Genomic DNA, 25846 nt, shown 5'->3' with positions numbered 1-25846 from the left:
CTCTTGGCAGCATCAGCTGTGCCATGTCTGTCTGCGTGTTTAAGGCAAAACTGGCCCCGCTTATGTCCAAAAGAAGCTCCTGGGCACTTATTAACTTTTTGTGCACCAAAGCACTGCTGGGTGTTTGTCGACAGTCACGTTTAGAAGAACTGCGATCATTTTGTCTCTCTGCTTGAAACCAGTTGTTCCTGGGTTTTAGAAATAGAAGGAACACTTTTCTTAGGGTGGTGTAGCCTGATGCTGTGTCATCTCCTGTCATTCCACACATTCAGGAAGGGCAAGGAGAGAAATCCTTTAACCTCGTGGCACATCCTGGGAGACTGGTGTATGGATTTTCTTAGCTATTCACCTTGTGGGGTGATGAAAAGAAAAACACTCACCCATTATTTTCAAATGGCTGTTATGTCTTATCTCAATAAAATACCTTTTACCATAACACACCATCATTAGAACTTATAAATCTTATTTCTATTTATTGTGTTTGAATGATACATACTTTCCAATAAAACGGCATCAAGGGTCTGGAGAGCCAGGTTTGTTTTATAAGTTTCTCTGAGATTCAGTTGATTTTTAATTTTTTTTCCTCTTGGGCGATGGCATAACATGAATCTCAACCATGGGCAGTTTCTGCCCGGCATACCAGGTTTCTCACACGAAATCAATTTTGAACCCCTGTTTTCTCTCACTGTGGAAGTTAGTCATTGTTTTCTGATGAGCTGCTCTTGCTGATAAGAGTTGTTTTTTTTTCACCCAGTGCCTTGGTTGGTCTACCTGCACTTGTGTGGAAACGCCTGACATACATTAGCTTTCTTAGCATTCATTCCACACAAGGGGTGTAAAGGGAAGCATATAGTGGCAAGGGGTGAGGACTCATCTTTGGGTGGCTCTGATGCATAGCCTGTTGTACTAGGTTTTGTCTTTTTACCTGTGAAAACGTCTGGTTGAAATGTACACTTTAGCACTTGGATTAAATGAATAGACACTGTTCTTTGGTGAATATGGATCCATCTGCAAGTAGAAAGGGAGACCAAGGGTCAACAGAAGGCCACGTGGCTTGGAAAACTCCTAGTTGGGGGTTCTTGCTTAAGTGACAACCAAGAGTCCAGTGTTTTGTTTTTTTCTGTTTGTCTGGTTTGCATTTTTTAACTTAAAGATTGTGTGTGTGTGTGTGTGTGTGAGACGTGGACCATTTTTAAGACGTGGACCATTTTTAAAGTCTGTATTGAATTTGTTACAATATTGCTTCTGTTTTATGTTTTGATATTTTGGCTGCAAGGCATGTGGGATCTTAGCTTCCCAACCAGGGATAGAATCTGCACGCCCTGCCTTGGAAGGTGAAGTCTTAACCCCTGGCCCACCAGGGAGGCTTTTAAGCCAGCCGGTGTTGGGGCCCAGTGAGCAGGAATCTGTGAAGGAGACTTAAAAGCAAGGCACGCCCTTTTCCAAGGTTGACCAAGATGCTGTTTTGTGCCAGGGCCACCTGGCAGCCTGGCTCTCTGCTCTTTCCAAGGGAGGCAGCACTGTGGACTGGCTGGCTGGGGTGATGAAAATGAGTACGCTGGGCATGTTGAGCTGTCCTCACTTTCTTTATCCCACCCCCAACCCCGCTCTGTGATCAGTCAGGGCCTAAGTATATTATAAAGTATATTCTCCTCATTAAAACAATAGTGGAAGCTCACAAAGGGAAACTGTTAATATGTGTTCCAGCTTGTCATTTCTGCCTGTGTGAATAGAGCAGATAACCGTTCCTCTGGGAAACTATTTCGGGAATTGAGCAACAGATACGCTAGCCAGAGAATTCTCCTAACTGTAATTTTCCTTTTTCTGTGTACTCAAAAATAACATCCTGCTGGGCTCCTCTGTGCCTCTGCACAGACACAGCACAATTGCCACAGCCCAGGTGGTGGTAATACAGGACGATCCCCCGGGCACATGTCGCCCAGAGTTGTACAGCTTGTTCAGTGTCTTCGTCCATATGGCGGTGTGTCCCATTCACAGAAAGACACGGGGCTGTGCCTGGCAGGTACCGTGGTCAATGTAGTGTGAAGAGAAGCCCTCAACTCATAGTGGCCTCTGTGGTACAGTTTGTTTAATGGCAAATCTGCGTTCTCAAGTGCACACACCACACACACTCATACTCAGCCAAGAAATTCCAGAACAGCCTTGCCTTGCCGATTACCTCCTCACCTAACCTTCCTCCTTTTATTTTTTAGAAGCAAATGGTTAACCCAGAGGGTATAATTCAGGTGTATGAAACATACCTGTTTCATAAAACGTCGTGTACATGTATTCCTTTCTAGGTGGTTATTCGTGGGTGAACTCAATTTGAGGATAGCATGCTTGTCCTAGACTTGGTCTATAAACTCTACAGCTTTCTTCTTCTCTCTTTTTGCATTTTCATTTGTGAGAACTTACTTTTATTGTGCCGTTTGGGTTGTTGGACTAATGGCTTTGGTTTTTATGGTCTCAAAAAAAGGAAAGGGAAAAGGAAAAGCTAATCATTATCAGTCTTAGAAATCTGAGAATAAAGCATTCCCCAGAGGTGTCAGAACTGAAAAGGGGGAACTGAGAAAACAGAAATTTCCCCATGAAGAAGGTAAAAAATAGTCACATTTTAAAAAGCACTTTGGAAAATTTACCCGAAGGCAAAAGCTTCTCCATTTATATACCCAAATTTTGTTCCGCTTTTGTGTAACTATTTGTATTCTTGTTTGGTAAACAAACAGACCTCATAGCAACTGTAGCTGATGATATTTATACTACCTGTAAGACTTCCCTAAACAAATAGACATAGTTTTATGACCTTCAAATTTTATTCCTTTTATAGTCTTCAAGGAAATCAGTCTAAGGGCAAGTTAATATTTCTTTCCTTTCTTTCTTTTTTTTTTTAAAATATGTCGCTCTCTATCTTTGAAGGATCGGCTCTGTGTGTGTATTTTACAGTTTGGCTGTGAATGTTGAGTCTGAAGGTATATTATGGCAAAAGGAAAGAGAAATCTAAAGTGTTTGTGTAAATGATGTGGTATTTGCTTTTAAGAGGGGCCATTTTAGTCATCTGGTGGAATTTCTGGTTATACATCCAAAAGGCTAAAAACCTCCACTGCAGTATTACTTATAGATCTTCGAATTGGACAGGCATCTCTAGTTATATCTCTCCTTTTTATATCTAAAATATTGATGGAAACATTCTGGTATACATGAGCCCCTATATCCAACTTACATTTTTCCATATGAGTCATATTTAAGACAAGAACAAGATGTCTCCGTGTTAAAGATCAGTGTGAGAAATAAATGGCAGTTTACTTTAATTAGAAAAAAAAATTGACACCAAGAGCTGGAATAATCCAGTAGTGTTTGAATAAATTAGAGGATTGTACAGGGAGAAATAAAAAGAAATTTAACAAGGATAAACGGGGAAGTTTTGCCCAAGGTTCAACCAAAAAAGCGTGCCTTTGCAGGACAGAAGTTACCAGACAGTACTGAGGTGGACCCGTTTATTCTGCAAAACTTCACACAAGCTCTGACCCAAGTGTCCTTGGCTTTGAGAGTTAAAACCCTGACCTTGACAGTCTGACCTCATGGAGCTGGCTTTGCAGGAGAAGAGAAGTAGAACAGACACATAATCGTGTAATGAAAAGACAGAATTAAGTTCCAGGGGAAAAAACGAAGCCGCAAAGGTGTAAGAGCGGGGCTCAGGTCACTGTTTGTATACATGGGTCTGGCGAAGCGTCTCTGAGGAAATAACCCTTGATCAGACAGGGACAAGCCCTCTAGGCAGAGGGCACAGCAAAAGCAAAGCTCCTGAGGCAGGAGCAGAAAGAGAACATGCTTTGCTGGGTTGTGGCTCTTAGCTCGATCAGTGCGAGGGCAGCTTTGTTGTTCAGTGGTTGGGATTTTAAGGCCATTTGTTTGTTCAAGCCACCTTTATTGAGCTTTTATTTACTAATTGTAGGTTCTGGAAATTAAGAGAAGACTTGAACATACTTCTTTCCCTTAAAGAGCTCACAGCCTAGAGAGAGAAACGCGGAGACAGACACTTGCCAACACGGTGTAATAAATGCAGTGATACAAATATAGGCAAAATGAGATAGAGTGTGGTAGATCGTGAGCGCTAGTGGTAGATCGTTGTGGCTGTATTTCCGTCCCCCACATTTGCATCAGGTGCACTTTTTGGATGCAGTGAACTCCGTGACTGTTATAACAGATAAATAAATAAATAAAGTTTAGAAAGACAAACCCAGAGTACTTACAAGTGATTTAAAGACCGGTATTAGGAATTTTAAAAAATAAATTTGCTCCATAAAATAGTTTATATTGGGTCAAAGTCTTTAAAATTTTTTCTCTTTGAATTGTTAAGTCTTGGTACTTGGATCCAGACTGTCTTCAGTAGCGATTAATAGGTCACTTGCCAGTTGCCACGTCCCAATCACCTAGCACAGTCAGGCTGGCATGGAGCCATTGCTGAGCCTGAATGTTCAGAATATAGTGAATTTATGAAGCGCTGATGATCAGGAACCCATGAATAGTTGTTGCTACGTGTTGGCTGTAGATACTGTAGGAGTAACGGACTAGCCTTTGTTGATACGGTGTTCCAGACAAGACAGAAAATTTGAATTTCTGGTCAGAGTGATTCTCAGTCATTAGCTTGCATCAGAATCGTCTGGAGGACTGGCTGAACTGCAGGTTGCTGAACCCTAGTCCTGCTGTTTCTGGCTCAGTACTGGGGGTGGGGCCTTGGAATTTGCGTCTCTGACAAGTTCCCGAGGACCATACTCTGGGAACCACTGCCATAGAACATGCCAGCTGCTGTTTAGATGCCATGGCATTCTTGCCTTCTGCGAGTCTTAAGTGACAGAGGAGGGAGCTTGGTAACCATTATTCACTATTGAAGACAGTCTGGATCCAAGTGCCAAGACTTAACATTTCAAAGAGAAAAAATTCTAAAGACTTTGACCCAATATAAACTATTTTATGGAGCAAATTTATTTTTAAAATTCCTAATGTTGGTCTTGAAGTCACTTGTAAGTACTCTGGGTTTGTCTTTCTAAACTTTATTTACTTTTTCATTTTATGCCTAACATTGCTTTTTGAGCTTTAGTTTCCCTTACCCTGTTCCTTTTAGCATTGAGCTCCTATTGATACTCTTAAGTCCCAGATAAAATATTACAGAATTTTATGTTCCAGTCATCTGTTCAGTTCTCTGTCTCTCTCTCCTCAGCTGGGGGATTAGGCAGACCTTTTCTAGAGAGATTGAGAACTTAGTTATAGTCTGCACTAATGAACTCCAAATGTGTTTGATCAGTTACCCTGTCAATATTAAAACTTTTGAGTGTGCACTTCTACTAAAGATAAAGTGTTAGTCATTCAGTCGTGTCTGACTCTTTGAGACCCTATGGACTATAGCCCGCGAGGATCATCTGTCCATGGAATTCTCCAGGCAAGATTACTGAAATGGGTAGCCATTCTCCAGGGGATCTTCCCAACCCAGGGATCAAACCCAGTCCTCCCGCACTGCCTGCAGATTCTTTACCTTCTGAGCATATTAAAGATACTTTAAATCAGTTGCATGCCTAACATAGTACCTATAATATAAAAAATTTAAAGTATGAGAAATACATACACACATGCATACAATTATCTATTCATACAAAAGTTCTAATATTATCTTAACACATGATACAGAAATGGTAATGTAATCTTAGCACCCTCCCATGACTCTTCTTAGGAATCTAAGTTTATCGACTATCATCTAAGAACTCAACATGATGCTTAAGCACAAAGTAAGTGTTTCATAAAACATGCTGAGGAACTTCCCTGGTGGTCTGGGGGAGCAATTAAGACAGTGCTTCCACTGCATGTGGTGAAGGTTCCATCTGTAGTTGGGGAACTGAGATCCTACACGCTGCGTGGCTCAGCCAAAAAAAAAACAACCACATACTGAATTAAGGGCAACAAAGAGTTTAATCCAGTGACCATTAATGAAGCATCTTATACTACTGAGAAATAAAAGGAATGTCGTAAAGTAGGAAGTAATTCTTGGAGAACATAAAGTGCAAGTGCCTAATGGTTTTAGCCATTTTATTTCTCTAACTCCCTTTCTCGTTGAATCACCTCTGCTTTCTCATCTGACCCTCAGATGCTTCAGTTACATGACTCCTCTGATTCTGGAATATGCTTGTGCTGACTTCCACAGCATGTCAGGGGCAGGGATTAAATGAGAAGAATTAGGATTGGAACTTTTATTTATGTTCTTTGGTTTTCTGGGTCTGCTTGTTTCCTCTAACATATGGACAAGGTTCCACACAGACCTGTGACTCACCAGTGCAAACACTTGCATGGACATAATGCGCATGCCTGCCTAATGGTGTTAATATCTTTTGGATTAGTGGTCCCTATGTCTGTATTGACACAGTTGCTCACAGCCCCTCTTTGGAAAGCATTCTGTTTTCTTAACGAGATCCCAGTGTTAATGCTGCCAGTGGGAAACTCTCACTTACAACCCTGGGATAGCGGTTGCCCTTATGGGTGTCAGAAACAAAAGCTGGACCTCTGCCTCTTCTTGTCCTTTTCCTTTATTTATCCCTTCACTCGTCACCACACAAACACAGGCATTCAGCCTTTGTCATCACCCGCCCTGTGTTTGTGATTGATCGGAACACGCCGGCCCAGTCTCTGATACTCAGGCTCTCCTCTGCTCCGTTGTCTTGCTATGCCCTTGCTTTTGAAATCAAGATTGTGTGTTTGCCCAGTGCAGCTGAAAAGGGACATGGAGATGATGGCGACAAAGTATCTGCCAAAGTTAGGACCTGTCAGCATGGCACCAGACCTCAGATTCTTACCATTTGGTAAAGCAGCTCGTGACAAGTCACACCCATAGCCTGCACATAGAATGCCCCCCAGTCCTGAAGGGTGGGATCTAGTCCTCGAAGCATCTGACACACTGCACTGTGCTCTTGTGGCTTTTGTGGGTCATGAAGGATAACTCTGAGGCTCTTCTTTCCTATTGAAAGCTCAAAGAAACTTACTAGTGGGTCACTGTTGACTCAGGAAGTAATTCCAGTTACAGACTGCCTCTCCTTGAGGGCTACTTCATGCACTTTGATTTTCCCAAAGTTTAGTCATTTCAGTATGTGCCCTGTTGTGATGTGGTTTGAGAGTTCTGCTTAGCTGACTGTTATTTATATTATGTTCTTTAAATCGAGTCATTTTTAATGTAAATAAAATAAGCCTCATCCTAAGAAACAGTATCTGTGAAACCAGGAGTTGGAGAGAAGAGATATATTTTTGTCTAATACAAATTAAATTTGCTAGTTTTTAGAAATGTGCATTCTTGTTCTTCCTGGCATTGTGTGGGCTATTGTTGAATGCACACATTTCATCTGTTGAGATATTTTGGTAGGACTTCTCTGTTATTACTGAGGAGAACCTTGACTGAATATGGTACTATGCCAAGTGGATGGAAACTCCCGCTTTCACGATATATCCTGGTTTCCTACTTACTGAAAATATACATCCTCTCGTCCCAGGTTCAGGGATACCGTGATGGCTTGGGATTATTGTCAAACCCATATTCAACAGTTTACTCCAGGGTTCTCCTGATAAATAGAGTACCTGGTAAACACTGTTCACTGGCCAAATCACTCAACAGATCTGAGCTAATGTAACACTGGAAATGACCTTCTCCTGGTGCTAACTTCAGTCTTACCTGTTTCATTATATAAAAAAAAAACAAAAACAATAAAACAACTTGCATATAATTCTTAACTTTGGACCAGCAAAAGTTTTTGTGAGTTTGTACCTGTTGCTTGGTGAGGTTGCCCAGCGTCCCCCTTTCCAGAACTACCCATCTGCAGTTGGCATTTCAACCAACAGTTAATAGAAAGGACATCTCACGAGTATTTCTGGAAGTGTGATAACTTTTAGGACAGATTCAGAACAGGGAACTCTCTGGATCCTTAGCACTCAAGTTTTGGTCCAGGCCACATAGCTTCACCGTCACGCAGGAGCATGTATTATCTTGGGTCCCCTCCCAGAGTTACTGAATCAAAATCTGCATGTTAAAAAGATCTCCAGGCAGTTTACATCTGTGATAGAATTTGAGAAGCATTGGCTTCCCTAGTGGCTCAGATGGTAAAGCATCTGCCTACAATCCGGAAGACCTGGGTTCAATCCCTGGGTCGGGAAGATCCCCTGGAGAAGGAAATAGGAACCCACTCCAGTATTCTTGCCAGGAAAATTCCATGGACTGAGGAGCCTGGTAGGCTACAGTCCATGGGGTTGCAGAGTCAGACATGACTGAGCAACTTCACTTCACTCTGTGATTAGCCCTGGAAAAAAGGAAGAGTGTGTATCCTTACCTATTAAATGCAGTTTTAAACCTTTCATCCTAGGTGACAAGTCTTTGAGTCATTCTCTTGCCATCTTCAACTTTTGCCATACCTGCATATATGTGTTTTTATTTTTTTCTTAAAATCGATGAAGTTAAATGGGTTTTATAAAAAGTTATCACTGAGAAGTCACAACTCTGATATATTAGTCTTTTTTTTTTTTTTTACACACAGGCGTGAACCCTTACCTATGAAAGTGAGGGTATTTGTATATCACTGACTCATCCAAGTCACTATGTTAGTAGGCCATTCCCTGAGGACCATTGCAGAAAAGTGACCCATATTTCTTCAAGATAATTTGTATTTCCAGAAAAAGATAAACCCAGATGTAAACAGTCAATAGCTTGTGTTTCAGATGTGAAGTTAGTTACGGTAGACTTCACTTCTCGAGGCGCAATATTGAGAACAGATAATAACAATAATCTCCATCATTGTTTAAAAGCACAAATCTGGCACTTAATAGACTAATTCACAGTCACTCCAATTGCAAGTTTTCCTCATGAATATCATATCACAAGGGAATGTGAAATCCTCTAATTAAACATGATCTGAAAAGCAGCAGAAAACTGAGATGATGAGCGTTGTGGGGAAGGAGAGTCAGGGACTCACTGCGTGGGAGAGTGAAACAGAGAGAAGCGTGTGTCTCTCCCAGTTTGGAGAGCGTTCCCATCTTTCTGTGCTCTAGAGCTGGCCCTTTGATGGGCTTTAATAAAACACCATTCTCTTTGATGATAGAACTGATTGCCAGCTTGCTTTCAGAAACCTGATTAATAAACACCTAAGGATGTTATATTTCTGAAACGATCAAAAAAGCAAAACTTAAGGCACTGTGCTGGAAATGCAATGGCTGAATCTTGTCCCAACTCTTCAGAAGCAGTCCATCTGCTTCTTGAAGTGTTCTCAGTGAAAGTTAAAGGACAAAGGTCATTTTCACAAAGGCATCAGGAAAACAGATACAATGCTACAGTCACCCTTTTCCCTGTTCCCACATACCATTTTCCCTTTCCTAGACAGATGAAAAAGCTCCCTCCCCACCTCCCCCCCCCCCCCCACTACAGTATAACACATGAAGAAACTGGACCTGTCCTCTTATTTACTACAAGAGTGTAGGATTTGACTTCTGGTTGATTTTGAGGCATTATTCTCTAGTATGAAAAATGCTCAAAATAATAGACTCCACGATGGAAAATTGTCCTCAATATGTCAGTACTCATTTCTTTTGCTATTGTGAAATCTACATTACTTTTTTTTAATTGGTCATCCATGATCAAATTCCAAAGCCAGCTCACCCAGTTTGATATCGTTCAAGTTGGCTTCCTGTATATTCACGAATACTTGATATCAGTTCTTGAAAATTAGTGTTAAAGCATCTGAGGTCTGATGATGTTTTCAGGTATCACTTTATCATTCAAAATCAAATTTGGACTCCATATTCAGACTTAAGAAATTTGATGTTACTTCAAATCTCAGTGAATAGGATAGAGTAGCAAAGTAGGGGGCAGGGAAGTGTGATAAGAACTAAGAAGTGAAGAGAAAGAAAGAAGGTAGAATGGGTTTTGGGTAAGTTGTTAAAGCATGGTGGGAAAGAGGATGGTGGCCGGTGGGGAAAGGGAAGTGCTGAACAGCTTCTAAGTCAAAGGAGGTAGCCAAGGGGAGTGGGTGTGCTTTTTGGTGCATGTATTTGCAGGGCGTGGGGAATGCTTTAGAAAAAGGTCGCTTCCTGCTCTCCCTCAGAGGTAAGGACATAGCTATCATTTCTTTAACCAAATCTCATTCAGCAACTACTCCTTATTCATTTTTTTTCAATTTGTTTTATTGGTTATCAATAACAAGTTATATTTATAAGTACATTCATGAATGTGTTTTTCTTCAAGAATTTAGTTTATATATAATTCAAAGCAATGTATATACAATTAAAATTTCATATAAATATATATATTTACATAAATATCAATATGATGTATATATTTATTATAATATATCCATATAGATTTACAAATTATATATTTCAAATAATTTAATTTACAACCTCATAGAACAATATTTTTTCTGCCCAAATATATTGTCAACAATTTTATATTTACCAAGGTAACGTCATGAACATAAATGAACTTCATCATCTTATGAAGATAAATGTTCCTCTTCTTTTCTACTCTTGAACTCAGAAGAGTAATAGTATAAATGAATTCCACAAAACAGAGTATTTTAGTTGCAAAAATGCTTCGAGAGTGTTTCTGCACACACCCTCTTTAATCTGCATAACTAGTGAAAGTTTGATGAAGGCCTTCCCCTGGGAGAAGCAACACAGGTCATCACTTGTGTTTCCCTGTGGTTGTGACATGAGGAGTTGGAAGGCAGGACAGTTAAATGGCTTGCAAGGTTCCTTGTTTTTAATGCTTCTGTAATGAGGAACAAAGTCTTTATTCACCTGGTACCCATCCCTCCACATAGTGCTGGCCCTCAGGAAAAGGTTGTTAAACTCCATTCATGTGTTGGGTGGAGAGATCCACAAAGTACATTCTGAAATGATTTTTCAGTACACCAAGGGATCAACAGAATCTGGAGAACAAAAGTTGTCCCTAGGCATTCATTCCTCAAAATGTTTGGTTGCTCAGGTTTTATTTTTATTAAAATTTGTCTCCATTCCTCCCCCCAGTCAGACTTCAAAAATTATACTAAAGTGATTTCAAAATTATTTAAAATTATGATTATAAATTCTTTTGAGAATGGAGATAATATATCTGGAAAAAAGAAAATCAGCAAAAGTAAAGCAACAAAAATATATATGTAAAGAAAACAAACTCTAATCTTTACACTTATGTTCATTTGGTTTTTGGCAAAAGTGCCAACATAGCTCACTTGGGATAGAATAATCTTTTCATCAAACACTGCTGGAACAACATGCGAAAGAATGAAGTTCTATACCTGCCTCACATAAAATATAAAAATTAACTCAAACTTGATTAAATGTGAGGGCTAAAGCTCTTGGAAGAGAATATAGAATAAGTCTTAATTACTTTGAATCAGTCAGTGGTTTCTTAAATGTGACACCGCAAGCACAACAAGGAACTAAAGGGGGGAGAAAAAAGATTGGACTTCATCAAAATGTAAGACTTTCGTGCCTCAAAGCATACCATCAATAAACTGAAAAGACAGTCTACAAAATGAGTACCAGTGTTTGTAAATCTTGTATCTCATAATGGACTTGCATGCGGAAATATATACATGAAAAAACTTGCAGCTCCAAAATAAAGAGAACCCAGTGTTTTTTGATAGGCAAAGGGTCTGAATCGACATTCTCTAAAGAAGATACACAAATGATCAATAAGCACATGAAAAATTGATCAGAGCCCCTAACCTTGTTGTTTTTTTTTTAATTGTCTTGGAGTGCAATTCCTTTACAGTGTCGTGGTTCCGCTGCATAGCAAACGAACAGCTGTATGTTTACACATATCCCCTCTCTTTGGGGTTTCCTTCCCAGTTAAGTTACCACAGAGTGTTGAGTAGAGTTCCCTGCGCTGTACAGTAGGTCCTCATTAGTTCTCTATTTTATGTATAGTATCAGTAGTGCGTATATGTCAACCCCAGTCTCTCAGTTCATCCCACTTCCCCTTCCCCTTTTGTGTCCATACGTTTGTTTTCTGTGTCTCCTTTGTGAATAAGATCTATACTGTTCTTCTAGATCCTCATATATGAGTTAAGATGTAGGATTTGTTTTCCTCTTTCTCACTTCACTCTCTATGACAGTCTCTAGGTCCATCTACATCTCCTTAAATGGCACAGTTTCATTCCTTTTTATGATAGTAATACTGTATATATCAGCACCATTAATCTTCAAACAAGCATAAGTCAAAAGTGCAGAAAGGTAACAATTTATATCTTCTGGAATGGCTATGAAGAAGACAGATGGCAAGCATATTGGCAAGGATGTGGAGAAACTGGAACCCACAAACAGTGCTGGTGAGAACACAGCATAGTGCAGCTGCTTTGGAAGATGGGCAGGCAGTTTCTCAAAGTGTTGACCACAGAGTCGCACATGACCCAGCAGTTCTACTCCTGAATATACACCCAAACAGGTATACTCAAACAGGTACATGAATGTGAATTGTAATATCACCACTGTCACCACAGTAGCCACAATGTGGGACCAGCCCAAAGGTCAATCAGCAGATGAGTGGATGAACAAAATGTGTTCTGTACATGCAGGGGAATAGGATTCAGTCATGAGAAGGGAAACGAGGCACTGACACACGCTGCAATGCGGCCTTCCAAAACACGAAGATTCGTGAAAGAAGCCAGATACACAAGACCACTTGCTACGTGGTCCAGGTTATAGGAAATGTTCAGAAGAGGCAGATCTCTAGAAACAGAAAGTTGATTAGTGATTGACAGGGACCAGGGCAGTGACCACTAATGGGTCCAGTGTTTCTTTTTTGTGTGATATAAAATGTTCTAAACTTACATTCTGGTAATACTTTGACAGCTCTGTGAATATTGCATTATATACTTTATATATGCCATTGCATTCGGTACTTTATTTAGTGAGTTATTTTTGGCTGCGCCTCGAGTCTTAAGGGATCGCGGTTTCCCAGCCAGGAACTGAACCCACCCCTCACAGTGAAAGTGCCAAATCCTAACCACTGGAACCCATGAAATTCCCTGAATTATGTACTTTAAATAAGTGAGTTGCTTGGGATATGGACTGTGTTGTTCAGTTGCTCAGTCGTGTCTGACTCTTTGCAACCCCATGGACTGCAGCACACCAGGGTTCCTTGTCCTTCACCATCTCCCAGAGCTTGCTCAAACTCATGTCCATTTTGTTGGTGATGCCATCCAACCATCTCGTCCTCTGTCATCCCCTTCTCCTCCTGCCTCCTATCTTTCCCAGCATCAGTTTCATTGAGGGATATGAACTATACCTCAATAAAACTTAGAAAAATGTATTCCATTATTTTGAGCCATTAGAAAATGACCAACGGTCTTCTGGAACTTTATGTGTCAAACAACATGCTAATGAAATGAAATACAATTTATAATTTGGGGTTGATGGTAAGGGCAAAGGGGAGAAGTTATAAGCCCTAATGGGCACAGATGCAGACTTTTGTTGCAGATGAATCAGGAATTGAGAAAAATAACAGAAGACAAATTTGGAAATTTGGAAAAGGAAAAACAGACAGGGTGAAAGTTAGTACACAGACATGAAAGTTAGCATGCAGGAAAATTGACATTGAGGTACAGCGAGGTGTCTGTGCTTTTCTTTTTTCTTTTTAGATTATTTTCCATTGTAGTTTATTACAAGATACTGAGATATTCCCTGTGCTATACAGTAGGTCCTTGTTGATTATTTTATAGATAGCCTGTAAAATCCCATGGACGGAGGCGCCTGGTGGGCTGCAGTCCATGGGGTCACTAAGAGTCGGACACGACTGAGCAACTTCACTTTCACTTTTCACTTTCCTGCATTGAAGAAGGAAATGGCAACCCACTCCAGTGTCCTTGCCTGGAGAATCCCAGGGACGGGGGAGCCTGGTGGGCTGCCGTCTATGGGATCGCACAGAGTCGGACACAACTGAAGCGACTTAGCAGCAGCAGTGCGGATATGTGAATCCCAAACTCGTAATGTGTCGTTCTCCCTCCTTTTCCCCCTTTAGTGACCCTAAGTTCTTTCTCTGTGTCTGTGAGTCTGTTTCTGTTTTGTAAACAGATTCATTTGTGTCATTGTTTAGATCCCACGTGTAAGTGATACATCTTTGTCTTCCTCTGTCTGACGTCCTTCGGGTGCTGTGCTCATCTTCGAGTCCTTCCCTGTTGTTGCGCATGACGTCGTTTCAGGCTCTTGCGGCTGAGTAGTGTCCATTGCTGCATGTAGCGCGTCCTCTTTATCCTTTCATCTGTCAGTGGGTGGGTAGCTTTCTGCAGTGTCTTCGCTCTTGTATTAATAAATAGTGCTGCTATGAACATTGGGGTACATGTATCTTTTTGCATTAGAGTTTCCCTTGGATATATGCCCAGGAGTGTGATTGCTGGAACGTATCTTCACTCTAGTTTCAATTTTGTAAGGAGCCGCCATACTGTTCTCCATAGTGGCTGTACCAGTTTACAATTACACCAACATTGTAGGAGGGTTCCTTTTTCTCTGAGGTGTCTGTGTTTTTCCTCTCCTTCAAAGAGTCTTCTCTTGGTTACCACAGGGAAAATTAGTTTACAGGACTTAGAGCATAAAGACCACTAAAGTGTACAGACTGAAGTAAGAAATTGTTCTTAGTTTTAGCAGTGATTCTAGTTCAGATTTTGGTTGAGTGGAGAACTTGAGAAGGTAATCATACCATACCAGTGAAAAACCATACCAATATTTAAAATCTTATCAAAGGCCAAAGACAGTGTTGAAACTAAGGCTCTGGCTGGTATACTTTGACATAGTAAGAACAAATACCAAAACAAGTTTTAAATAAATGTCAGTGACGCCATTACATCATACTGACTAATAGAGAGCGTATTTAATATTATGTAATATTAGAAATTGTTACATATTTTTGTGTAATTATACTTTTTGTGGCAAGTTGATTCTAACCTGAAATGTTGTCACTATTATTGTGTGAATAAATATATCTAGTTTTTACATACCGAGGATTATCAGAAGAAATTTAAATCACTTTTTTTTTTGATTGTGTACTATTTGTATTTTATACATTTGAAATAAAGCTAAATAATAGAAAGTGCCAGAATGCTGTTTTTTCAAGTCAGTTAGCATCATTCTGGTCCCAACCTTCAGGAATTTTTTTAAAGGGCAAATATTCATTGCATATATGTCCACATGGAAATTAAATAGAATAATATAATTATTGTCTGTTCATGCACCAGTCCATCTAACATTAACTGAACTCATGTCATGTGCAAGGTACTGAGTAGGTAGAGATGAATTAGGTGCAATCCCTGCCCCTAAAAATTTTCAACCTGGGAGTTCATAATAAGACATCGTCTGTTAAACAAGTGACCTTGCACTTTTGAAGGTTAATTTTGGGGGAAGCATGTTTAGATCCCTTTAAAATCAAATATATCTATTTATTCATCCATTATTCAACACTTTATTCAGCATTTATTCAAAACTGATCTTGGCAGCCTTTCAGAACTTATATACTTCTCACATCAGTGAGCTCCCCTTTGAACAGTTGATTTAAATGACTAAGTCACAGGCTTTATCTAACCATGTTGAGGTGGTCATTTTCCCACCAAGTTTCATCATAAAAATGAAATTCTGAGTTGATTCAAGTTTAAAAATTCCCATGCTCATTTATTAAACTTAATTTACTCTTCTGAAAATATGAGTGTTGGATTAGATTACCACATCACCTCTGGTCCTGCAAATTCATAAATGTGTGTGTGTGTGTGTGTTTGCTCAGTTGTATCCGACTCCTTGCGACCCAGCCCGCCAGGCTCCTCTGTCCATGGGATTTTCCAGGCAAGAATACTGGCGTGGCCATACTCTTTTTTTTTTTTTCCAATTTTCCTGTCCTGTCTCTTTTGGCATGTCCCAAAAGGCAGTAAGAATAGAAACTTTTTCCACTTTTCTGGTGAAACAGAAAAGCTCCCATTCAGGGGTACACCTGCTGAGGTCTGAGGATGCTTCATCCAGAATGACTAAAAGGCCAAAGCGGGACCTAGTCACACAGGCAGCAAGGGTACCACATTGGCTTACACCAGCATCATTCTGGAGAGTGAGTCCCACATAGACAGCACTTGACTTTTTCATGCATGTATATGTTTCTGTGTGGGTTTGTGAGGGTCTGTGTATGTGTTTATACATATATTGAACATTTGCCAGAAAAACATACCTGTCGTGCACAAAATTTAAAACTTCAAGAGATAGAAAAAATGATACAGTGACAGTTTCATTTCTCTACTCATTTGTTACTCCCCTCCTGCCCCAGAGGGACAAGTATTACAACATCTTATGTGTCTTTCCAGAGAGGCTGTTCCCGGCACCACTGCCAGTCTGTTCTTTTTCCTTGCAAAGCCAGTCGCCTCATTTCAGCCAGTTGTGTATGGACGGAGAGCGTGGCACTGAGAAACGTGCACTGCCATGTGTGAAGTAGATAGCTAGTGGAAGGCTGCTGTGTGGTGCAGGGAGCTCAGCCCGGTGCCCTGTGGTGATCTAGAGGACTGGGAGTAGGGGCAGGGAGGCTTAACCAGGGAGGGAATGTACCTGTACATACAGCTGAGTCACACTGGTGGACGGCAGAAACTGATACAATATTGTGAAGCAGGTGTATTCCGATAAAATATAAAGTATTCACATAGGGAAAGCAAGTGACAGTGGGAGGCAGAGCCTGTTTCCATGTCTGTAAACTCTAGTAATGCTTGAGAAAGAGATCACAGCATGGCGATGCGCCAGGGCACCTGCAGGGTTGACCAGGGTGGGGTTGTGTTAGGTGTGGGATGAAGTCGGGGCAACGTTGAGGAGCCAACACGGTATGAAGTGAGCTTTTAAAAATAAGATCATGTAATGGTTTTGTGATAAAAACAGTTTTAAGGTAGAGCACGTTTTCAAGAGGTCTGCTGTGTATGTAAATATGCATGCGCGCCAGGAGTTGGCATTTCTCTCAGCCTTCAGATGTGAATGGTTACCCTTGTGAAGCTTCGTGAGTTGTCATCTATCCTTCGTTTGGAATAAGGATATTCAGTTGAACCAAGTATACATTCTTAGGGGAGAGTAGTTTTTTAATTCAGGTTACAGGGGATGTTTTGGGGGGAAGGGAGTGGGAGAGTAAAGTTACTAAATTATGTGCATTTTATTTCTAGTTGTAAATTCCTCTAGTGAAGACATGTTACTTTCTTTCACACTATAACTGAGAACCTTCTTGGCTTAACCCACAAAGCACTGATGAATAACCATTGGCAATTTGTAACCAGTGAGGTTAATTTTATATCTAAATTAGTTGAGTTTCTTCATTTCTAATCTAAAGAATCACACAAAGTAGGTACAGTGACTAAGAATGCACTCAGCATGGAGCATTTCGCAAGAGCTACTTTAAAAAGTATCTGTGGTCATTGTTAAAACTTAGGACTGATTTCAAAGAGTGGTTCCATTTCTCTGAATGTATCTTCTGGTGAAAATCAGCTCTGTACTGGGATGTTTGGCCCGGTAAATTTTATTTCTAACATTATTCATAAATATTAGAAACATGAAGGGAACCTCTGTGTCCAAAATGGAGGAATGTTAGATTGATTTTGGCAGGTAACTTGACCTGAGGTGGTATATGACAAGCTGTTATGCGTCAATATATAAGGCTCTTAAGGATTAATTAGTTGATAACAAGACACATTATTTACAAAATTATCCTAAATTTGAAAGAATAATACAAACCTCCATGCCTTAATTTATCAAAAATGTATTTGTGTGTATTCAGGGTTTTTTTTTTTTTTTTCTTTTCAAGGTTTGTACAACAAATATACACTAATTCTTTTAGGATTATGAAAATACTTTAATCTTCACAAAATTGGTAAAGAAAAGAGTTATTGTGGTTGGGCTCCTTTTTTTCCTTTGTAAGATATTGGTTTAGAACAGTTTTCTTTTTAAATGATTTCCTTCCCTCAGATATTCTGAGGATCTTGTTACTTTGAAGGATTCTTGGAGTTTAAATATTGCCAGTAATTTTTTAAATTCTGTTTTGTACCATCCTTTATTTATTTTTTAAATTCAGAAGATGGACATGGATAGGTAGTCATTCTTTGCTTCATTCCAATGGAATTTCACCCCTTTACCTGCCCAGAGAATATCATTTTATTGCTGGGCTTTAGAAATCTCACTGTAACTACCTTAGCTCTCTTGTGTTACTCTCTTTCTTACATGAGGGTGCCTTTCAGTGCTTTTCCTAACTTAGTCTTTTGCTTTTTTTGTTGTTGGTTGTTGTTTTTTCTCAGAATTGTTTTCTATTGTCAGGCAAAATAGTTTCTTATTGTTTTAAAATGATATTAGGTTTCCAAGTGAATCATTTAAGAGCCACAAAGAGACCTGTGGATCTTTGTTAAGATGTGTGCTTAGTATTGATGACCTTAGTTTAAACGTTCATAATATGCTGGCTGTGGATTAATTACGTTGTAAGTCAGGGACAAGTGGCATGTGTGTATGTCTGTTCTATGAATGTGAGTCGATAAAATACGTGAATACACATCCTGGCAGTTATATAAAATACAAGCCCCTCATGCGTGTGGGTCATGTGTGTGTGTGCGTGTGTGCGTGTGTGTGTGTGATGATAATTCAGTGTGCCTGAAGTTCAGAGTCTGGCAGAGGCAGTGGAGTAAGTTGCAAAATAGCCCTTTCCTTGAAAAGAATGTGCTTTAGTACAAAACGGAACTCTTAATGTTAGTTTTACATTTCTATTTGATGGAGTCTAAGGTTATGGAACGACTGTAAAAATAATTTGTCTGAAACACGTCTGGATGCAGAAATGTAACGGAGAAAATATTTGAGAATATGGTTCATCAGCAAGTACAACAGATTCACTTTTCTGAGCACCACGTGGCATGGATCAAAGCATCCCATGACCTGCATCCGTGTGGCCAAGTCATTAGCTATTGATTGGAGCTCCAGTGGAGGAGTAAGCCCTTTGTGTTCATGCCAAGTTTTCCCCCAGTCTTGGTGTCAGTCACTGTAGGGATAGAATCTTCCTGCTCCAGTTAGCGTTTTTGTTGTTGTTGTTATTAAGTTAATCATCTACTTGGATACATTTGTCTTTCTCAGTTATTTCATTCTACATTCTAAATTATTTTATTGCACTCTGGTTGGTAAAATTAACTTGTGAAAAGACTGTACAGTTTGGGGGATGCTCTTTGTGGTAGAAGGGAGAGAAAAATTTTATAATGTTCTGGGGAGAATCTCAAAATCAAGTACAGATTATAATTTCCACTGTGTAGACTAAATGGTAAGTTCTAGCTTTTTAAAAAATTTATGTATTTTTTAATTGAAGGATAATAGCTTTGTAGAATTGTTGTTTTCTGTCAAACATCAACAAGAGTCAGCCATAGGTATAAAGTTCTGGCCTTTGAACAAATCCTTTGCAGTCTGAGTAGAGAGGTCTGCCTCTTAACAAAAGCCTGCCGAGCACTTTTCTAATGTGATGCTAACATTCCTAATATTGGGCTGTTCACATTTTGAAATTTAGCTCTTGCTTTGTAAGTAAAGTGTGCTGCAAAAGTAATTCATAAATTCCATGGGAAGAGGAAGGCACGAGTTGGTTGGTGTTCGCATTTTGGCGACATGGGCCAGCTCCTCTTGCCTTTTATGTCTGGTGGGATGGTTCTGGGCAGCCAATTCATTCTCTTGTCCTCTGTGCATTTTCTTTCAGTTTGTCCCATGAGGAACATCCACATAGCCATCCTCTCTATGGACACGGTGTGTGCAAGTGGCCTGGCTGTGAAGCAGTGTGTGAAGATTTCCAGTCATTTCTAAAGTAAGAATGATTTGATAACACTTTCTTCTTAGACGTAGCCGTCACCTCCCACTGTTCATGCTTTTCCTCATGAGATGCCTTTTTGATGCAGGGTTTCACACCACCATTTTGAAGATAGACTCACAATCACCATGTCTAGCATAGTCATAGGAATAGTTTTACAGATCTATTGAGTGTTGCCTTGTTAAGTGGAAGAGATTGATATCCAAGGGCAGTTTGATCCTATTCGTAAGATCCTTTACTTATTTTCTCAGAATGACAGTGATTAAGTAAAAATTGTTCCAGTGTTAAACGTGTAGTAATTTAGTCTTTGCTTTTACTCACATCCCTCCATATTAAATTAATAACACAAGCACTAGCTCTAGTTTTATAAAATCGGTGTCAATTACTGGCCAATTACAACTTGATGATTGGGCCTCTTTGTTTCTTCACAAATGACTTTACAAACGTCCAGGAAAAGCTACCAATTCGATTCTTACCTTTCTATATCACTGTTGGCTTTTGTTCGGATTCTTGTTGTATAGGGAAAAGGATTCAGTTTAATTCCTGCAGTTAAAGTATGACTGAAACTTGGGCTATCCCATTTGAATCTATATGCTGATTAAGCATCCCTTGAGTAAATGGTGTGTTAACCCTCTGGAAGCTGAAATAAGATGCTTCTGCACTACATCGTAAGATTTCCTTCATATACAGTGCCTTGTCCTTTAAAAATATTGAGATGAAACTGCCCTGCATTATTGACATCACGTAAATATATTCATAGTATCATTGAATCATTGATGTATGGACTAAGTATAATACTGCATTATATTCACTATATTTATATATCATGCAACAAGCAAACATATGCATGTATGAAACTCCTATATATACAGGTGCATGATGGTTTGCAAACTGGGTGTTGAGGGGCCAGTGGGGAGTCTTTGCCTCTGACTTTTCTGTCTCATTCAAGCCCCATAATAGAGGTGGGCTGATTTACATGCAGGTCTCTGGTTTTGCAAGATCTTTATATCATTAGAACAATCTCAGTATCTGTCTTTATGGACCTGGGTTCAAATATGTTAATAAAGCCACCATTAGAGATACAGTGTTACCTGCAAGCGCTTCTGGTGAATATCATGTTTTTAATGAATGAATGGAAGCCTGTGAATCTGTTTTGGTGATTTTCCACTTTAATATTTTACTTCAAGAGCGTTACGTGGTCATTAAAAACTTAAGTACTTAAAATTTTTTAGAAAAGAGATAGTTAAAATTGATTCTAAATATTAATACTCAAGAGCAGTGATACTTTATTTTAAATTAAGCAACAGCTCTTTACAATTATGATAATTCAAGTTAGTGCTACTGGGCCTTGTTCCCTCCTAAATCCGTTATTATAGAATCTTTGTTTTCTTATTTCCTAATCACTTGCCTAATTGTATTTTGATAATGAGAAAAAGATCTCAGCAGAAACATTTCAATTCTAGTTTCACTTTCCGTACCAGTGCTAACTTTGATAAATACCTTGGTTTAATTTCACTCCTCTATAGAATGGCCAGTGAACATCTATAAATATGATTTATTTTATAAAGTTTCTAGAACTATAGAATCAACATCCTTATTGACTTGTGTCATTAGGGAAAAGGGCATTTTTCCAATTGACCACTTAAAATTTTTTGTTAATAGGCAAAGTATTTCCCACTCAGATCTTAGGTCCATTTATTATGTGAGCTGATGTTAGGTGTATATATATATGTAGTGGGGGGGTGCAAATATACCTCCATGAAAAGATGGCACACTTTCAAACCACATCCATTTCTAAAGAAATGGATCTGAAGGTCATCAGAATAGAGCCTAGACTTGATTCCTATAAAAAAGCCCATTTTTCTTGTAAGGCTATGAGGAGACTGGCCCTTGTATAGGAAACCACCATTTAGTTTTCACTTTGATTCATGTCCCTCTATTATTTTGTGTGGTTTTGCACATGACATGGCATGTTTGCTCAGAGACATTGAAATGCTCCCTCTAGTCCTGCAGCTGTTGCTTCTTTAGTTCCTAGTACTTGCTTATTGATGTATGTTTGTCGGAATATTTATGTTTGCAAGTTAAAGAAAACCAACTTAAATTGGCTTAAACCAAAGAAAAGGAGGGTGGTGTTGGGGGTTGATAATTGGTCTGACAATACAGCTGGCTGCAAGCATGACTGGACCCTGATGCTTCAACAAGGTTATTGGAGTATGGGTTCATTGCTCCTTAGCTCTGCTTTCTTCTGTGTTGACTTCCTACTCAGGCTCTTTCCAAGTAAAAGTAAAGAAGACAGATTCACCCGCCATAAGTTGATTGATCCCAGAGTGCATCTCCTTTTTCAGTAGCTGCAGAAAAGTGTTCTTTGTGGACTGTCATTGGCTCAGATTGAGTAGGTGTCCTAGCTCTGAACCAGTCATGAGGCAGCCAGGCCTGAGTCACAGGCCGACCTGCACAGTGCAATAAATTGTTCATCCCCCAGGGGCCACACGGGGGCTGGGGATGAGAGACTTGGTTCCCAAAAGTAAAAAAATGACTCTTGTAAAGCAGCAAATGGAGGGTAAATGCTGAATAATAAAACTGCCTCTAGTTCTTAGAGCTCTCACGGTGCTTTCCCAAGTTTACCCATTGGTTGACAGTCTATGACAAATGCAGGACTTTGATGTTCTTCCTCAGTGGTATCTTAGCTCTTGGAAATTCACAGTAGTCTTCCAGTGTAAGGCCTAGAGTAGTGAAAAGTAAGTAACTCTTGTGAGTTCATGTCCTTCATGTGTTGGTTCAGTCTGAAGGGTGGTCATGTTGGCTGTAGTGAAACCAGCTTTGCCATATGGCCTCTTGGAATGACATCACAGCAGTGTCATTATTATCAGGAAGTGATATTTGAAGCATTTCTTCTCAAACTGCCAGATTTTGTAGACTCTGAAAGTACCTTTTTCCTGGACCCATGAGCAGGACCTTGTCCCATGATCCCACTTTAGAAGTATTCTCTTACGGTTTTAGAAAATTGATATTAGAGGTCTTAGATTTTCAAGACACCCTTACTTAACACAGTGTCGATTGCTCTGCACTCCCATTTTTTTAATCGCCATGCTGCAAGGCATGTGGGATCTTAGTTCCTCAGTCAGGGATCAAACCCACATTCCCTGCCTTGGGAGTGCAGAGTCTTAACCACTGGACCGCCAGGAAATTCCCTGCTCAGTCTTTGATTTAGAGGTTGCTTCATAGATTTTTTTTTATCACCTATCTTCTAAATTAGGATTTTACACTCCCCTGGTATAGCTCTGACCTGTTCAACAGTCATAATTTGAAGTGCTTTACATATATAACTCAGTTAATACAGCCACCTTATAGTGATACTATTGCAGTATTACTCTCAAGCTACAGATAAGGATACTAAGGAACAGCAAGGTTAAATAATTTTCCCAAGGTCACACAGCTAATAATAGGTGGAGTCAAGATCTAAACCAAGACAGTGAGACTTCATAGGACTTGCTGTTAACTGTTGTATAATAGCGCCTGGTTAGAAGCAGTTCATTTTATTAACAGTATGCTTACTGTGTACGGCAATAGGCATAAAGAAAGCTTTGAAGAAAGGCAGAATGGGTCGTGAAGCCAGTTGCTAGGAGTGTGTTCTTTGAGCTCAGTATAAGCACGTGTGATTTGGGATGATAATAATAACTGCCTCTTAGGGTTGGGAGAATGAAAAGATACATCACGTCAGGTGTCTGGTCTGTAGCAGGCACTGTCGAAAAATATTAGTACTTCTTTTCTCATCTACTTAAGTGTATTTTTAAAAAGAGAAATAATTGAAGCTATAAAAACATTGGGCTTCCCTTGTGACTCAGCTGGTAAAGAATCCACCTGCAATGAGGGAGACCTGGGTTTATAAAGAGCCCCTGGAGAAGGGAAAGGCTACCCACTCCAGTATTCTGGCCTGGAGAATTCCATGGACTGTATAGCCCATGGGGTCGCAGAGTCAGACACAACTGAGCGACTTTCAGTTTCACTTTCTTACAAGCATTTCTGACCTTGTACCTAGGGAAGAGGTTGTGACTATGCAGAGCTTTAATATGTCAGAAGAGACTGTTCTTTAACATAATCCTTAACCATAAATTTCAGTAGAGTGTCTACACAGTCAAAGGTGATTGTCAGACAGGGCCGGCAAACTTTTCCTGTAAAGGAGCCAGATAGTCGATATGATGGACTTTCGCAGGCCACCCAGTCTCCAAGACAAGCACTCAGCTTGTGGGCACAGAAGCAGCCATAGGATCTGTGTGAGGAGTGGGTGTGGCTGCGTTCTTTGCACCAGTTTGCTGACCTCTGACCTAGGGTACTCTTCTCTGGTGTCCTTACGTTTTCACCTGAGCCACATCCTTGAATTCCCTGGGCATCGCTCTCCTGGCTTGTTTCAGGTCTCAGAACGAGACCTTTTTTTTTTCCCTCTTCCTGAGGGGAAAATATCATAACTGTTGGTAAATCAGAACCAGAGATGTGACACTCTTCTGTGATCATTCTGCAGCGTTTGTTCCCAAGGTGAGGTATACCACAGGGCCCTTGATTTCAAAGATAAACACTGTACAAATAACCGTCCTGTTGGCATCCCAACAGAGGGATGCTTTATCAGAATCGGCAGATACCCAGTCTATTGTATGCATTTATTTCCCTGTTTCTTCTCAAAACAAGTTGCAGTTTGAGTGTTTTGTTTTGTTTTTTTTTAATCTGTCAACCGTGAGTTATCATGTGACGGTTGTGTTTGTTGGAGGAAGCCGATACCAGCAGGTACCCATGCTCAACTTCACTGCAGCCCGCCAGCCCTGCATTGCTTGGAATCCTCCGATAACAGAAAAACAAAAACAAGCCCAGTACCATCCAGACAGGTGAAAGTTTCGAGTGGGCTCCTGCCGCACCCCTCGTGGATCAAGTTTTTTGTTTTTTCTTTTTTAACCAGGTTGAAGTCAGAGTCCTCACTGATAATAACAGGAATCTATAATTCTTTCTCTTTGCTCTTTGAAAAAGGATGCATACTATTCTTCAGCAAGGTGGGGAGTGGATGTGAAGGTTAATTCATGACCACATTTTCCTGTTTCTGACTTGGAGGGTAAAATCAGACACAGATCCATAGTTCCACAAATACCAGGCCCTCATGTGTGTTTGGGAAAAAGTATTATTTGGGCCCTTGCTTGCTAGCCATTTGAAAGAAATTTTGTTTTCATTTTTATCTTTTGGTTATTGCTCATGAAGAAAAGCTCCATGCCAGACAATCAAAACCCAAATTCCTTTACACGTTAGTCAGATGTACATTACTTCTTAAAGCCCAAATAAATTTTATATGTCCTCTTGGAGAAGACAGGGAGGGAAATGTCTCAAGAAAATGCCCAGCAGTGGAACTTTGACCCTTTCAAAAAGGTTGAGGGCTGGAGACAGCAGAGGACATTTCATCAGTAATTCACTTTTTAACGAAAAAAAAAAAAAAAATTTTTTTTTCCTGTGAATTTCACTTCTGAAAACTGTGAAGAGTTTTATGTGCAAGAAACTCCTAAGTGCTGGTCTGTGATGTTTTCACAAGTGTTTTTATCATGGTAACATCTTGTTTACTTTAGTTCCCGGCCTAAAACTACTTGGAACATGTTAAGAAAACATTTCAAGAAAGCCTCGACAAAGAGGCTTTTGTTTCCGCAGCCACTGCGAGGCTGCAAGGATCACAAAGGTGTTAACTTTCAGCCCCTTAAGCGCTTCCACATGAAATTCCAGCACCGATGTTTGTGGTTTTGGAAAAACAAAGTGTATGTTAAAGAAACCAGGTATATGCTAATACATGTCGAAGGAGGCCGGATATCATAAATTGTTCGAAACTTATTCGTGGCTCTGGGTTTGCACGCCTGAACGTTCTGCAGTGAAATTACCTCTGGTGAGTACAGGAGAGCACGTGGAGGGGGACTAGCCTTCTAGAAGGTGGGCATATGCAAATAACCGTTCTCGCCTCTGCATTTCAGAACCGGGGGTGGG

The 25846-nt window shown here is 40.0% G+C and overlaps 1 protein-coding gene across 3 annotated transcripts in view; it reads left to right on the top strand.

Annotated features, from left to right (window-relative positions):
• FOXP1 (forkhead box P1) overlaps positions 1 to 25846 on the top strand; it is a 620529-nt gene that overhangs the window by 547882 nt on the left and 46801 nt on the right. For all 3 annotated transcript variants that reach the window (XM_052637104.1, XM_052636448.1, XM_052635792.1), the window contains exon 12: positions 19733 to 19837. In XM_052637104.1, the coding sequence (XP_052493064.1) occupies positions 19733 to 19837 (105 nt within the window). The remainder of the gene's footprint in view (positions 1 to 19732; positions 19838 to 25846) is intronic.

This window comes from Budorcas taxicolor, chromosome 1 (genome assembly GCF_023091745.1).
Source record: "Budorcas taxicolor isolate Tak-1 chromosome 1, Takin1.1, whole genome shotgun sequence".
Taxonomy (NCBI): Eukaryota; Metazoa; Chordata; class Mammalia; order Artiodactyla; family Bovidae; genus Budorcas; species Budorcas taxicolor.
Note: the sequence above shows the minus strand (reverse complement) of the source record. Positions and strands in the feature narration are given on the sequence as shown.